We start from the raw sequence: 14,953 nt of genomic DNA, 5'->3' as shown, positions 1-14,953 counted from the left end.
ATATCCTGATGCCTGGTTCTGATGAACGGGGAGGTAACATCCCGTCTCCTTCTTTCTCTCATGACTACAGAGGCCAGCACATGTTTCAGATACATCTCCAGGTTCAAAATTTCTACTGTATCAGAACAATTAGATGTGTTGTTGACTTCTTGTGTTGATATTTCTTTTCCAGCTTTGTCTTGTCTAGGCTTAAAATTACTGTATTGCAATTGTTTTAAGGAAAAATTGCCTTGCCCATCAGCTTACTTATTTGACAGTGGCAACTTCAGTGCACGTGGATCAGCAGCATTGCTGTTCCATAGCGTGACTTGTAGAAGAAATTGTAATTCTTACTTTAGTGTGAAGTAATTGAAGTTTAGGAGATCCACTGGAGTGAGTTGTGTGCTTGCTGCTATTGAAAAGAATTTATTGTCAAATTAATTCTGCATTTTGGTTTTGTTACTGGATCTCTAATCTGTCTCCCTCCTTACATGGGGTTTCTGAAGAATTCTGTTCAGTAACACACAGTGAATAATATAATGATAAGTGTAAGAAAGAGAGGCAATATCTTTCAACATGGGAAGCAGAGACATGAGGCACTGAATTGGTAGGAGACGCTAGGGTGGATTTCTATTAATTTGCTTAAAAGCTCAGTAAGGTGAGACATTTCCAGTTTCTAAAGGGAATAATTCATTTTCCTTAAACTGCTAAACTGTTGGGTTTTTTGTTTCATTTCTCCTTTTGCACAGAAGGTTTAAGGGTGGTTTGTGTATGTCACAAACTATGTCCACATTGTTGTTTAAGATAAACATTGCTCTTGTCACTTCAGCTGAAGAATCTGAAATGGTGTAAAATGGCACTAAAATGCAAATGAGTAATTGAGTTAGTCAGAAGCTATGCAGCAGTGAAGTTTTATGTTGTTACAGAAAGCACTGTAATTCATGCTGCCATTAAGTTAAACTTGCAGAGAACATTTGATTCCCAGTAATTCTTATGTACAAACTCCTGATGCCTGTCATTTAGGAAGGGCCGTAAATGTATTTCACCATTCTATTTCTTAGGAAATACAGATACTTACTAGATGTCTGTAGCTTTCTTAAAAAACTTTTCAGAGCTGGTGTTTGTTCATGTATGCAGTAATGCCCAGAAGAGTTACATTCCTTGCTTCCCTTGACAAACAATCACCAAGACGTGTGTCCTTCCAGTGCCTGCTGCACTATCCCAGTGGAGCACTGGGGAGAGATAATATGAAATAGAGATTGCAGTATCAACCTTCTGAGACCACAGCTTCTCTTGTGGAAAATGAAATTTTGCAGATACCTGGCTTTATTTCCAGTGGCATGGTTTCATACCCAAAATTATCCTGTTGCTGGGATGTTCCTTAGAGGCTGAACCTGCCATTAATTATAAGCAGCTGGAGTCCGCTAGTGTGCTCACCTGCCTGCCAACAGCAGCTAGTAATATGTGAAGGTGGTTCTTTGGTTTGCCTCTCTAAAACATTGCCAGGTTAAGGTAAGAATCTGAATAGTCAAAATTTTTATGCCTGTCACACTAGGTTATTTTTGTAGCTAAAACTCGCTCTTGTAGCAGTAAATGTCTGTTGAACTCTTAGTGGTACATTCTAGTGAAACCAAACTTCTGTGGAATGGTTTCTTTAAGGTTTAGAAGTGTAGTTTCTTCTTAAAAAAGCCATGAGCCTGGGCACACTGATGCTGGGAGACATTACCTTCCTATTTTTCTAAGAGTTTTTTTCTTTTATTTGTGACTATATATGACAAATAACTCTTATTTCTAGGAGTTATTGTGGTCTTAAATACAAGTCTTTGAAATCCTCACACAAGTCTTTGAAATCAACACACAAAAAAACCAGAGACCAACCAACCAAAAAACAAAGACTTTTCTAAGGAGAATAATTTTATTCATAAAAACATGATAGATTCACTTTATTCTGACAAATCCTTGCTAGAGGATTTGTAATTCGTTTCAGTTTCCATTGATGTATTTTGTGACTATTAGGTGAAATGTACAACACTAAAATTTTGGACAACCATTACTTCTTCTATATTTAGGAGCAAAGTACCCAGCCCACGTTGTTATGCAGTCTCTACTTACCTCTGTAACAAATCAACAAAATTGAATTTTAAGTATTGTGGTCATTTTAATGAATTACTTCTCAAATGCTATGAAATATAGTTCCTCAATTAATGTCCTTAAAAGTTAGAAGGATTCTCTGGCTTATCTATAACATTCTTTGTTTTTTCAAGTAAGATAATACAGCAATTTAAAACTATTCCAACTATTAAAAACAAAGATCTGGGTGGGATCTAACTTAGCATGTGTGAATATTCCTACACAAGAACCTGCCTGTGTTTTCTGTATCATGAACTGGGAAATGTAGAGTCCTGGAAAAACTCACAGAATGAGATCCAATAGAACTGTTATATTCTCCTGACTTAAATATGAAGATGATATTATATTATTATTAAGCACATTGCAAAATTTGTTGACACTGCAGAACTTCAATTTCATTTCATTTATGGATTAAATAATTTTATAGGAGTTACAGTCTAAAAATACAGGCTTCCAGCTGTTAAGCTAAGTTGTTTAGCAGCATATCAGAACATTTCCATGAAAATATTACTATCTTTTTCTTTAATTGATCCCATAGACAGCTTTTGCAAATGTTTTTATACTATACATGATTAAAATGAGGCATTAAAGCATATGCAGTGAACAAAATTCTCCCCACGTATCCTTCTTGCCCTTCAAGTTATGTTTTAATACCAGCCTGATAGAATTGTTTACAGAGGTGTGTGTGCTGGATCAGAGTTCTGTTGCATCTATTTGGTACTGATCCCTAATGAGGCATTTCACACAGTCTTCCTTTTTCAGGAAAAAAAAAAACTCACGCTGATTTCCTGAGTTCTGCACAGTCCATGCATTTCTGTCTGTTAGAATTGACCTTAGGAGAGCTATAGGAAAGCATTGCTAAAACCACTGTAATATTTTGTTTCAGGAATTACAGCAGAAGTCATAGTTGTAGCCTCATTTGATGAACTGCACAAACGAGCTCAGGAGGCCAAGGGGAAGATTGTCGTCTACAATGAACCTTTCATCAATTATGGTGAAACTGTGCAATACAGGTTACAGGGAGCAGTGGAAGCTGCTAAAGTTGGAGCAGTGGCATCCCTCATTAGGTCTATTGCTTCTTTTTCTATTCACAGGTAAGCATTTTTCTCTTTTCTTCCTGTAACTCACATTTCAATGTTAGCTGACATGTCATTTCTGGGCAGGCATTTTTGTTCTCTATGACTTAAACATTGCCAGTTACGAGTGGGTGTTTGGTTTTGAATCTATTGGCTTCATAATAGTTATTTTCCCCTGTGCTTTGTCATTCTTTCAGAATGTTTTTTTTTGGTTTTGTTCTTGTTTCAAGTTTTGTATAATATTTGTTTTAAAGAACTATGCATTCTCAAGGCTGCCATAAATATTCTGAGAAGAACCAAAATGTCTTTGGTGACAGCACGCTGTCATTGATGATATGAACTGGTCATTCTGTGTGTTTGACTAGAAAGTATGAGTCATGTGAATTTTCTTAGCATGAGGCTGACTTGTACTAGATGAAGGAGTAGTCTGCTTTGAACATAATTATTTAGAACCTTTTAGCAGCAAGGTTTGTAATTCTCACGCTGTTTTTTAAGTAAAGTATGTGGAAATAACAATTTTTTAAGAGATGTAAATAGTTTTAGATTTCTTAGTACATTATTTGTTTATCATTGTAGTATCATGTTACTGAAATTATATATTTTAGTTTTCTGGTTGGTAACAATTCCTTTTTTATCTGTTATCATTTATATTTTGTTAAAAATTATAAATTTTAAATTTATCTTTTTTATATATTTTTTTTTCTGAGTTTTTTCCAACTCTGAAAGCTTACTCTTAAAATGCTTATCTAGTTTGAAAAAGACTACTTGAGGAAATGGAGAAGGGTTCAGCCACATAGTGGAAGGCTGACAGATGCACAGTGTCCTTTAACACAGTATTTACACTGTTATTGGTGTTATTGGTGACTTTAATGCCTGAAGTGATCTTTGTGTAGGAGCCTGCTGGCTGTGATGCGAGTTCTGGTCAGGCAGGCCCAGACAGTAGAGCTGGACTGAGGACTGGATCAGGACAGGTCCATCTGCCAGCCCACAATCCTGTCCCTGAGCTGCAGCCTGAACAGGACTGGCAGGGCATTAAAGGATGCCAGACACAAAGCTTGACTACTTATACTGTAGAGCTTTGTTAATAAAATCATTTACATAAGACAATGTGAAAGATATCCAGTTTATACCAGGGGTGCTGTATTTTGTAACATTCTTCCTTTGGCAAAGTACGTATTCAGAGCAATAGAGGTTGTTTATTCCTCCCCCTTGTTCCCCACCCAGTAACTCTTTGCCCACAGAGGAGTCACTGGCAGTAGCTAACCTGTTCCTAAATGTGTGCCACAACATAACCTGGACTTGTGTTCTGTTTAGGTAACACCATGGTTTCTTTTTGATCTCCTAGGTTTTCTTTCTCCAGAAGTCTAGTCTAGTAGGTGAAAGTATGATATAGCTTTGGGTCTTTCTTGAGGCTGTAGCTGGGAAATGACTTGGGAGGCATTTGGAGTCATGCTTGAATCCACTTCTACAGAGAGAGCATGAGTGGTCACACCTCAGCAATACGAGTGCAAGCTTCTCCATTTGTAATGCTTCAAAGAGTCAGAAGTCAGTAAAACCAACTAACTGTATTGGAACACATGCAGAGAGCAGCTCTGCTGCCTCTGTAGTTGCTTGGTAGCATTTTTATATGCTTGTCCTGGTTTCAGCTGGGATAGAGTTCATTTCCTACTTAGCAGCCAGTACAGTACTGTGGTTTGGATTCAGCCAAAACAACATTGATTGAGAGAACAACATTGATAACACACTGATATTTCAGTTGTTGCTAAGCAGTGCTTTATCCTAAGTCACGGACTTAGGTCTCATGCTCTGTGAATGAGGAGCTGCAGAAGCTGGGAGGGAGCACAGCAGGGACAAGTGACCTACAGGGATATTCCATACCATATGATATCACGTTCAGTATGGAAACTGGGAGGGGAGGCAGGAGGGGATTATGGCCGGAAGGAGTCAACCACTTTTTGTGAACAGTCTGGCCGTTGTTCAGAGGGTGGTGAGCAATTGTATTGTGCATCACTTGTTTTTTTGGGCTTTACTTATTTGCTCTTGATAGGTTTTGGGTTTTTTTGTAATTAAAATGATATTTTTTATTACAATGTTCCACTCTGGTTTCTTTTCATACTGTTCAACTGTTCTTAACGGTCCTCAACTCGTGAGTTTTTGTATTTCTTTTTCTGAGTCTTCTTCCCATCACACTCAGGGAAATAATGAGCGAGCAGCTGCATGGTACTTAGTTGCCAGCTGGGGCTGAACCATGAAAATGTTCCACATTCCCCTAAAGAAGTCAAAATTACCTGTTAAAAATGCTTTCTGAAGTATGACGCACTCGAATTCAGATACTGTCCAAACTATTATTAGTGTATTTGCTGGTGTCCAACAAATGTGATATTTACCATGTATTTTCTAATACTTGGAATTTGCTAATAAAGCTCATAATCATGAACAGATAGTGGAATGTGTTTCAGAAACAGTTTTCCAAAAAAATACATGGTTTCAAAATAGCCTTATATGGTATCAGGAAAGAATACTGCAATCTATAATGTGTTGATTTTCTGAAAACCAGATGATCTTTCCTATCTGTAGTTAGGGTGCTATGAAGAATTGTTCAATTGAAAATTACTGTATGTTCTGTTTGCTACAGTGTTTATGGAAGTGCATTTAGTATGTAATGAAAAGCTTAGAGAAGCTTAGAGGTGAGGAACAGGTGGAAACTGAAGGAACTGGCATTACAGCTGTTTCAAAATTGAATGGAAGTAGATGCCAAATACATATTTATTTAGAAGTGTTGAATCCTTAATTGATACTGGGAGCAGAGGTGTTATTCCCAAAAGCAATTTCAAATGTAGATGCTGCCACAAAGCATTTTTACTGTGTACTCTCTGTACCCTCTTCATTTACCTTCACTTAGGGTTTTTTTTTAATATGGAATGGATTGGTTAATGTATTTTTTCTTGTAGTACAGAAGGTACTAAGGTCCAGTCCCTCCCTTCAATTACTCAGTGATGACTAGATCTGTTTCTCTTATTTTTAACGAGTTAGTATTGCTGTAGGCAGGATGGATTTTCTTATCTCCATACATTCTCCTATGTTTCCTTCTAATCACCAGCTGTGTGTCTCCTTGTCTGTCCTAGCAGCGTGCTGTGCTGCATGGACTATGTGCTGGTTGGGGTGCTTCTTATCTGTCAGTGTCTGGGGCACTCTTTGTTCAAGCCACTTGCCTTTTTAACTGGCTGGTGGGAAATTGCTGCTTTGCTGCAGGGAGTAGTGTGTTAGTGAGAGATGAAAGGTAAAAAGCTAATAAAAGGTTTCAGACATTGTGAAAGTCCTGCATTCTTGAATTTGTGTGCTGCTGCATTGTCAACCACAGCATTTACTTCTTTGGCCTGGGTGTTTACACCTTCACTGATAATACAAATAAATAATAATGGGATTATGGAGTCATCCAAAACATCCTGGAAACATTTTAGAAGAAAGTATCCTCCTTCTCACACTGCATTATCCCAGTTTCAGATAAATGAAAGGTGGAATTTCACAATTTTTCCTAAACTATATAAAGTTTTATGGATGGGGTTTTTAGTTTTATTTTTTGTTTGAGGAGTTTTGCTTGTTTGTTTGTTTTTAAAATTTTTCAACCCCTTTTCAACAGAGGACTGCTTATTGTTATTTAGTTACTCTATTTGCTGGAACAATGTAAGCCACTTTGTGGTGTGATTTCTAGGTTATCTTGCAATATGAGTAATATTGATGGGTTAAAGCTAGGTACTGTCATTAACATTCTAGGCTTATTAGGACTCATTATTAAAGCTTACTTTGAAGGCAGAATTGGTGAAATCACAAAAGGAATTAAATCACTTCTTTTGCTGGGTACTTGATGGCTGTTCCATGTTCCAGAAGTGGCAGCTGGCTGCCACATTGTCAAGGCAAAAGGTGTGAAGGGAATCTTTGACCCAGGGACAGTTTATTTTTCTTTAAGATGTGGTAGTATAATCATGGAGTAATGAAAGACCCTGGGGACTCAAGCATCCCAATTCTTAATAAGGGCAAGAAGGGATGAATGTCATTATACTCAGGAAAACTCATTGATGTCTTTGTACAAGGACTCATGACACTCATAGGTGACAGGTATTTGCTTTGGAGTTTCAAGGAGTGGATTCATTCATTTTGAACAGTGTTGCTGAGTGAACAGGAAATGAAATTAGCAACCACGTTTTCCTTGACCTATGAAGAGATGACAGATGTTACATGGTATTGCAATGCTATGTGGTAGTTGTGTCTCATGGCATTGTCTGCCTCTTGTGTTAAATGGTTCTCTTGCTACTTTATTGATAGCATGTAAGAGTGGGGCTTTTTATGTACGAGAAGGTAACTGTAATTAATAGATAATTGGTAGAAGGGACACCCTGCGCTAGACCAAGGTGTTAAAAGCCACATCCAACCTGGCCTTGAACACTGCCATGATTGGGGCATCCACAACTTTTCTGGGCAACCTGTTCCAGTGCCTCAGCACAGTCACAGTGAAGGATTCGTTCCTAATATCTAATCTAAACCTAATTTCTTCAGGTTTTTTGCAGAAAAGCCATGCTGTGAAATGCCAGTGTCCATAAAGGAGACAGAGGAGTCCTGCAACTTTATTAGAATAAAGGGAGAGAGTCCATTAGGCCAATCCCCTGTGGGGTTTCTCTTGAGGTTTAGAACCCTTTATCCTAAACTCCTGACCACATGTTGCCCTCTTCCTTTCCACACTGATGAGGTACCAGGGAGGTACAGCCTTCCCAAACCACCTGCCACATATTCCCCCAAAACACGTATTGTCATTTTCCCCTATAGTTCAGAAGTTCAGACTGTCTGCGTTCTGCAAGGGACTTTGCACAGACCCATTTCTCCTAATACCCTGAAGTTAACTGTCTGGGTTCTGTAACAAACTTGGTGGTTTGATTTTCATAGAGACATTAAGACCCAGTTCGAAGACATTAACACCCATTTCTCCTAAAGATCGCCACAGCCATTCTGGTTGATTCTTTCAGACCTAATCATTCCTGAGGGCATTAACATCCTATCCTTAGTGAAGACCTTCATCCATTGAGTCTTCAGTGAAGACATTAGCACCTATTCCTCCTATCAGTTTGAAGCCATTCCCCCTTGTCCTATCACTACAGACCCTTGTAAAAAGTTTCTGTCCATCTTTCTTGTAGGCTCTGCTTCCCAGTAACAATTTTCGGAAGCACTGGCAATTTGGTGGTGAAATATTTAAACGTGGATATTAGGAGTTAAGGGTAACAGAACTATTTTTAATGAGCCTTCTCAAATAACATACGTTATTGTAGTAATTAAACACTATCTATAATATTTGTCCTTTTGTAGAAGTCTGGGTACTTACTTCTTTTTTTCGTGTTTTAATAACTTAACTGTGCTGAGATTAATGAGACATACTCTTACTGTAGTGAAAAATAAACTGATGGGTGTTCCCAGTTCATAGTGGATATACTCAGTGAAAATACTCAGTTTACAAGGTATGGTTGAAGTTGAGCAGTAATCTGGATGACCAGTCCCATGCTTTAACAGGCAGTGTTACTGAAGAAAAAGTGATGCCAAAACTATTTTCTGCTACCATAGGTTTACTTTTTCATAGCAGTTGTTCTGTTTATTAAATAATCAAAGTGAAATAAGATAGGAAAAGTGTTTAGCTGTAAGGCTCCTGAAATGATTTGACTGTAATAAACTAGCCATAAGTCTGGAGTTTTTGTTTTCTAGCTATATTTTTTGAAACATTTCATAAATAAAAAGGTATCATTTAGCTCTTGAAATGGTTCAGTATTTATTCTGTGGTGAATGTACTCTCATGAATCTAAAACTTTCAGTAAATCCTTCCATTCTTCAAGAACCACAGATTAGATAATGTCATAACACTGTATCTTGTAATAATAACTCTTTTCAGGGCTCAAGAAAGAAGCAAAATTGAGTGCTTTCCTGAGAACTCAGAAAGGAAGTTCCCAAGAATCCTCAGGATAAATGCCAAAAGCCCTATTATTACATTTTTTTAGATGCTACAAAGCAATGCAAGAAATTCAACAGGGAACATATTATGAGGCCAAAATAGACCAAGTAGTACTTTGACACAATCTAGAGTCTCTTAACAAGGACACATATTTGGTCAAGTTCTTTTCTTTTTGGACTAAATTCAGCATCTTATACTTACCTGAATTAAGTGTTTTCCTTCACTGATTCTTTCCTTCTTCCGATTACAAGTGGCCAAGACACACCACCAGCTTGTGAAGCTCCAGTAACTCTAATCAAAAGCTTTGTCTGGATGAAAGCTGAAGTCATTAATGGCATGGTGTAACTCAAGATTTATGACTGAGGTTGCATAGATGATCTGTGTCAGTACATAAGGTGCAAGGCTAGTACATCATCTCATGAAATGTATGTGAATTTGAAAACCATTTCTTTTCCACTGCATTTCCATTATCTTAATTTCTCCTTTTTGTAATCTAGCTTCATTTATTTTCTCCTACCATGTATAATCATGTATAACTTTTCGCATATAAATTGTTTTCCTTTGTATTCCTTATGGCTTTTTAGACCAGTCATGCCCTTCTCAGTCTTGCTGACAATGTCAGGTCAGCTCTCAGGTGCTATCACAGGGATATCACCTCTTTTCACCATATCACCTCTTCCAATGCTTGATCTGCTGCCTTTGGTTCCAGACATGAGAACAGCTTGCTAAAGAGATAATCTTCCTGTCCCTAAAACTCCATGCCAAAGAAAAGTAAGGGCTTATTCACATCAGTAGTGACAGATTCAGCTTCCTCTTCTTGCTCTGCCATGTTTTCTGAATTCTGGGATGATTCAGTAGTTTTACTAGGATTTCTTTTGCTTTTTGGTTGGCTTTTGTTTGGTGGGTTGGTTTAGTTGTTTGGTTTTGGTTTTGTTTTAACAGCAAAGAGATGCATCTCACCCTTAAAATGAATATTCTATCTTAGAAATGGTATCTTCCTATTGTGTCCTGAGCCCTGAAGCCTCCTTTCCCTCCTGTTCTTCCCTTCCACTGAATGCCAGTATACCAAATTTTCTGCTGCCGTCTTAGGAGTCTTTCTTCTTGTGTCCCATTCTGCTGTCAACGGAGGGGAAGCAGTGGCATGCTGCATAGGCAGCACCTTCCATCTGCTTTGCACAGGCTTGGGGAATGCACAGAGCATAAGGGCAGCAGGAAGCAGTGTAAGGATTGTAGAGATGCAACAGGAGTGATACAGCATGACTGAAGAAATCAGGAAGTGCCATTTGTGATTACTTCTCACTTACTGGATTAGACTAGGAACAAGAATTCATTGTAAGAAACATCTCAATGAGATACTGTCCTAAAGCAATAGCCTGTGGCAATGGGATACAGCAGTATTGTCTCCTGTTCTACTGAGGAAGCAGGGAACAATGATAAAACCCTTATTTGGGGTCTAACAAGAGAAAATAAGAGCAGCCCATGTTTTATAAGTCTCTGGAGAGCTTGTGGAAGGATTCTATTTATGTTTTATAGCTCTGTGCATGTTGTCTTGCTGCTCTTAGACATATGAATTGGTGATATGCTGTGGGGTTTGCTCTGCACTTAGAGGCTTTCCCTCCAGAATGTCTGTAAATTTTGTTGACTGACAATTTGTTAATTTTTACTGTATTTCCTATGTGCCCTTCAGGCCAACATGCTGGACTGAATTCTGCAGTGCAGTCTTTCTGCTCACTTTTGGGCAAAGCCTGGCTGTCAAAAAGAGATGTAGAAGTCGTTAGAAGAAATGGAGCTTAGTTTTTTAAGAGATGATCATATTGTACAGTGGGTTCTTGCTATTTGCACAGCAATTAAGGAGTCAAATTTCACATAGCTTCGTAATAGTGAGAAATCTGTAGATGTTTCTTCAGTCTCAGTCTCTCTTTGGCTTTTACCAAACTTTTTTTTCCTCTTTTCGCTTTGAACTGCATAATTGGGTTTTGGTTAGTTTTTTTTTGTTTTCAATAGATGGGATGTGACATCTTCAATATCTGTGTAATTTCATACACCTGGCATATTTTTTTTCTTACAAAGTCACTAAAATGATGATGAGACTAATAAGAGCTTTCTCTACCTCCTCCTAGTTTTGACTCCTCCTGTTCAGGAATATGTTCATGTAATTGTGAAGAGTTTCATCCATTTAATGTCTAGTCATACAAGCAATATCCTGTAACTTGGTAGAGGTAGATAAAGTGCTAATAAAATCTTTTTTGATAGACTCTGATATCTAGAAAAATGCTCTGAGGATAACAGTTCTATTGAAATCCTGGCTTCCTCACCAATAACTTCCCAAGGCAAATCTTTAGCAATGTAGTATTCCATTGGATTTTTTCTTGTCTTCTGGACTTTCCTAGCATTACTAAGTCATACATTATGTTGATGGCTGAATGGTCACTCATATCTCTGATGATCTTGTTTGAACACCATGAGCACACACTGATTAGATTCAGTAGTATTCTGAAGTTATTAAGTTTTATTCTATCTTTGCATTACTGCTTCATGTGTATAAAGATGTTCAGTATATAAAACTTCTAAGTTTTGGCTTTCATGCACTGTGACATACTGTACTATAAGGAGTTACAGCTGTGCTTGCTGTGGGTTGACCATCAGGAACTTCAGCAATTTCCCATTATTTCCTGTTTCTTCCTAATCAGCTCCATCTTTCTTCAGTGCTGCCAACCTCTTCTGTGTCTGTATGAGTTGTGGTGCCTATGACTTACCCATTAGTAAGTTCAAAACCCTCTGACATGGTTATCATGTCTTTACTTGTGAACTTCAGGTTTGTTTTAATGTTCTCACAATATCTGGTTTTCTTGATTGCACCAACAAGTGTCTCACTAGTATGTGGTGACCAAATTCATGGAGGATTGAAGGAAAACCTGACAACACAAAGGCAGATAACAATTACAGAGAGGGATCTGAGTAATACAGTGCCAGTGAATTCATTTCACAATCTGTGTATTTATTTTCAGCTGCTGATAAGATCTGAGAAGTATGGGGACTGTTTTGTTTCTCTGTAATTCTCCAATGTTTCTTGTATAAAAGTGCAGTAATTGTGGACTTTATCTGGAGTATTAATACCAGACCACATGAGCATTTGGCCCTGGACAATTGGAAAAGATTAAATAGTCCCAGAATGTTTGTGTCAGAATGCTACAGAATTGATGTTTGGGGTGTCCTAGCCTAATACTCTCCTTTTTTCATTAAAAAAAAAAAAAAAGAACGAAAAAAGAAAAAGAGAGCGAGAAAGAAAGAATAAAGCCTCTGTTTCTTCCTGCATTCTAGGATTACTTTCCAGGTACACAGCACCTCACTTTTTAAGTTCTAGTCCAGGCAATACTGAAACAGCTTGTACAGAGGTTTATTATATAGATTCACTTGCCTATCTGATTTTTTTTATGTATTTTTCCATTATTTTCATGGTTTTCCAGTTCCTATTTCCCACTGAGTATTGTTTCTACTTCCTGTATTACTCAAGATACTTTTTCTGAATCTGTTTGGCATTATTCTTAATTTGGTGATGTTACTAAAATCTATCTACATATTGCAAAACCATTTCAGCTTATATATACTGAAGTTCTATTTAGGAAATATGTTGTATCTGCTCCAAAGTCCCTGAAGTACTCTTTCACTCTTTCCAAGGTTTACTGCTGGTTTCCAAAAGTGAGCACAGGTTTTTGCAGGGACTTTGGCTGGATTTATATGTCTGTATACAACATGAAATTTTATTTTGATATATAGCTTTTTCCTTACGTAAAACAAACAAGCAACCAAATATAGGTGCCAATTTTAAAATGTATTTGATTGCTAGTCAACTGTTAGCAGAGTTAATCTCTCTGGTCAACACCCCAGGCATGCAGAGGATTTGGAAATGCTAATTCCTTACTTTGTTTTACCTTGTATGCTTAAAAATGTGTATGGTTTATTCCAATATATTATGATTTCTCTTTACAAGAATGCTTGCACTGTTTTTCAAAGGGCAGGTGTTGGAGTCTGGAATACAGAGTGTGTGCCCTTGTTTCTGATACTTAGTTATAAAATCCAGAAAAACACTGAATTTCATATAATATGAAATTCATGAGCATGTTTTCATGGTGGTACATGAAAACAAATGTTAAAGTTGGATGGAAAAAGCTAAAAGTGTCACTGTGTAGATTAGAAAGTTTTTTTAAATCACTGTGTGAAAAAGTTAGTTTAGAGAACAGGAGACAAGATGGAGGATTTAGGGTGTTGCCTCTTGTCCCTTCTTCTTTCTTCTTTATGTTCTTCTCCTAGAGGTTTTTGGGTAGTAGTGATTGGACAGAGAACGCTGCATTGCGGCACAGAGGTGATGGGTCATTGGGTCATTAAAAAAAATAATATAGGTGTCTATTGTTAATTGGGTAAAAATAGGTATAAAGATAAAAGAGCTGCGTATTTCGGGGCCATTTTGTGCTCAGACACAAAGTATGCCACAAGGCCTTGTTTGTCCCATCAGAAGAAAGAAATGTACCAGATTGCAAAGATTAACCTTGTGTAGCCAGCCTGGAGAGACGTGTTAAGTTTTGTGATGACCTGTTAATAAACACGAGAAACAAGATTCTAACGGGCTCAGGAGTTTTCTTCGAATCATAAGAACTGAGATAAGCAGGGCTCCCCATGAGGGAGGATCCCAAAAGAATTCAATCCAAAGGAGGCTGAGAAATCCAAGAATAAAAAGAAAAATACAGAAGAGATGCAACAGAAACAGAGAAACAGAAAAAGGATTTTTTAGAGAAAAGTTACAGCAGGTGGCCTCTTCTTTCTGCTATTTCTTCCACTTTCCATAGTCTTGTGGCTTGTCCATATGGCAGGATATTTCTATGCTCTTTCATTAGATGTTGTCTTCCCATGGGATGGCCTCACCCTGCTCTGTTATCTTTACTATAGTGTATGTCAGACATTTAAGTATGATTAGCTAGACCTGTTTGTATGATGAAACCTCTTGTTTATGGCACACAGATTTTGACTTGTGTTTTTAGGAAGTCAGAGCTAGTTGTTCCATAGCTGCTGTTTAGAATTGTTTTCTAGATGTAAGCTGGTGTTGATGACCAACAGTAATAATGGGTTCTTACCTGTAGAAACAATGTCTTGTGCCTCAGAAGTGTAACCATTTAAATTACTTTAATCCTTTTCTCTAGATTTGTTTTCCCCTTCAAATCAAATCAGTCACCTGCATTTCTCTTACTGTGTCCATCTTGTTGTATCAAATACTAATGCTTTTGTGTTGCCTGCAAGGTATGGCTAAATGGTGAAAATCCTTCTCCATCTGGTTTATTAAATGAGAGGTGCCAACTCCTGTTGCTGCTCTGCCAGTGATGCCAGCTTTGATTACTTGCCTCTTGTCCACTCCTTCAGGCATCTTATACTTTCTCTCATTTTGTTTCTATATTTAGGATGATGGTACAAACCTAAAGCCGTGACTTTGTTCTCTTCCAACTTTGCTTTTTAAATCTGACTTCTGTTCAGTATTTATAGATTGTTTCCTGTAGCTGGTTAGGTGAGTAGAGTCTGTGACTTCTGCTAAACTGTTTCACCTTGCCTTTTTTTCCTGGTCACTATCCACAGTACTTCTGCCGTGGCTGCCTGATGTGAATACTGCAAATACCCTGTGAAACAGAGAGGGGTTGTCTTTTACATGCTTCTGTTCATTATAATTATTATTAAGCAGGATTAAGCTTTGACTGCACTTCATGGCTTTTTAATCCTTTGTGAATGTAAAAGG

At 37.7% G+C, this 14,953-nt stretch overlaps 1 protein-coding gene across 5 annotated transcripts in view; it reads left to right on the top strand.

Annotated features, from left to right (window-relative positions):
* CPQ (carboxypeptidase Q) overlaps positions 1-14,953 on the top strand; it is a 147,017-nt gene that overhangs the window by 26,801 nt on the left and 105,263 nt on the right. For all 5 annotated transcript variants that reach the window (XM_023920743.2, XM_086882000.1, XM_086882005.1 and 2 more), the window contains exon 3: positions 2,996-3,203. In XM_023920743.2, the coding sequence (XP_023776511.2) occupies positions 2,996-3,203 (208 nt within the window). The remainder of the gene's footprint in view (positions 1-2,995; positions 3,204-14,953) is intronic.

The sequence above is a fragment of the Cyanistes caeruleus genome, chromosome 1, assembly GCF_971803275.1.
Source record: "Cyanistes caeruleus chromosome 1, bCyaCae1.hap1.1, whole genome shotgun sequence".
NCBI lineage: Eukaryota > Metazoa > Chordata > Aves > Passeriformes > Paridae > Cyanistes > Cyanistes caeruleus.
The sequence above is the reverse complement of the archived record's forward strand: the minus strand, read 5'-3'. Positions and strand labels throughout refer to the sequence as shown.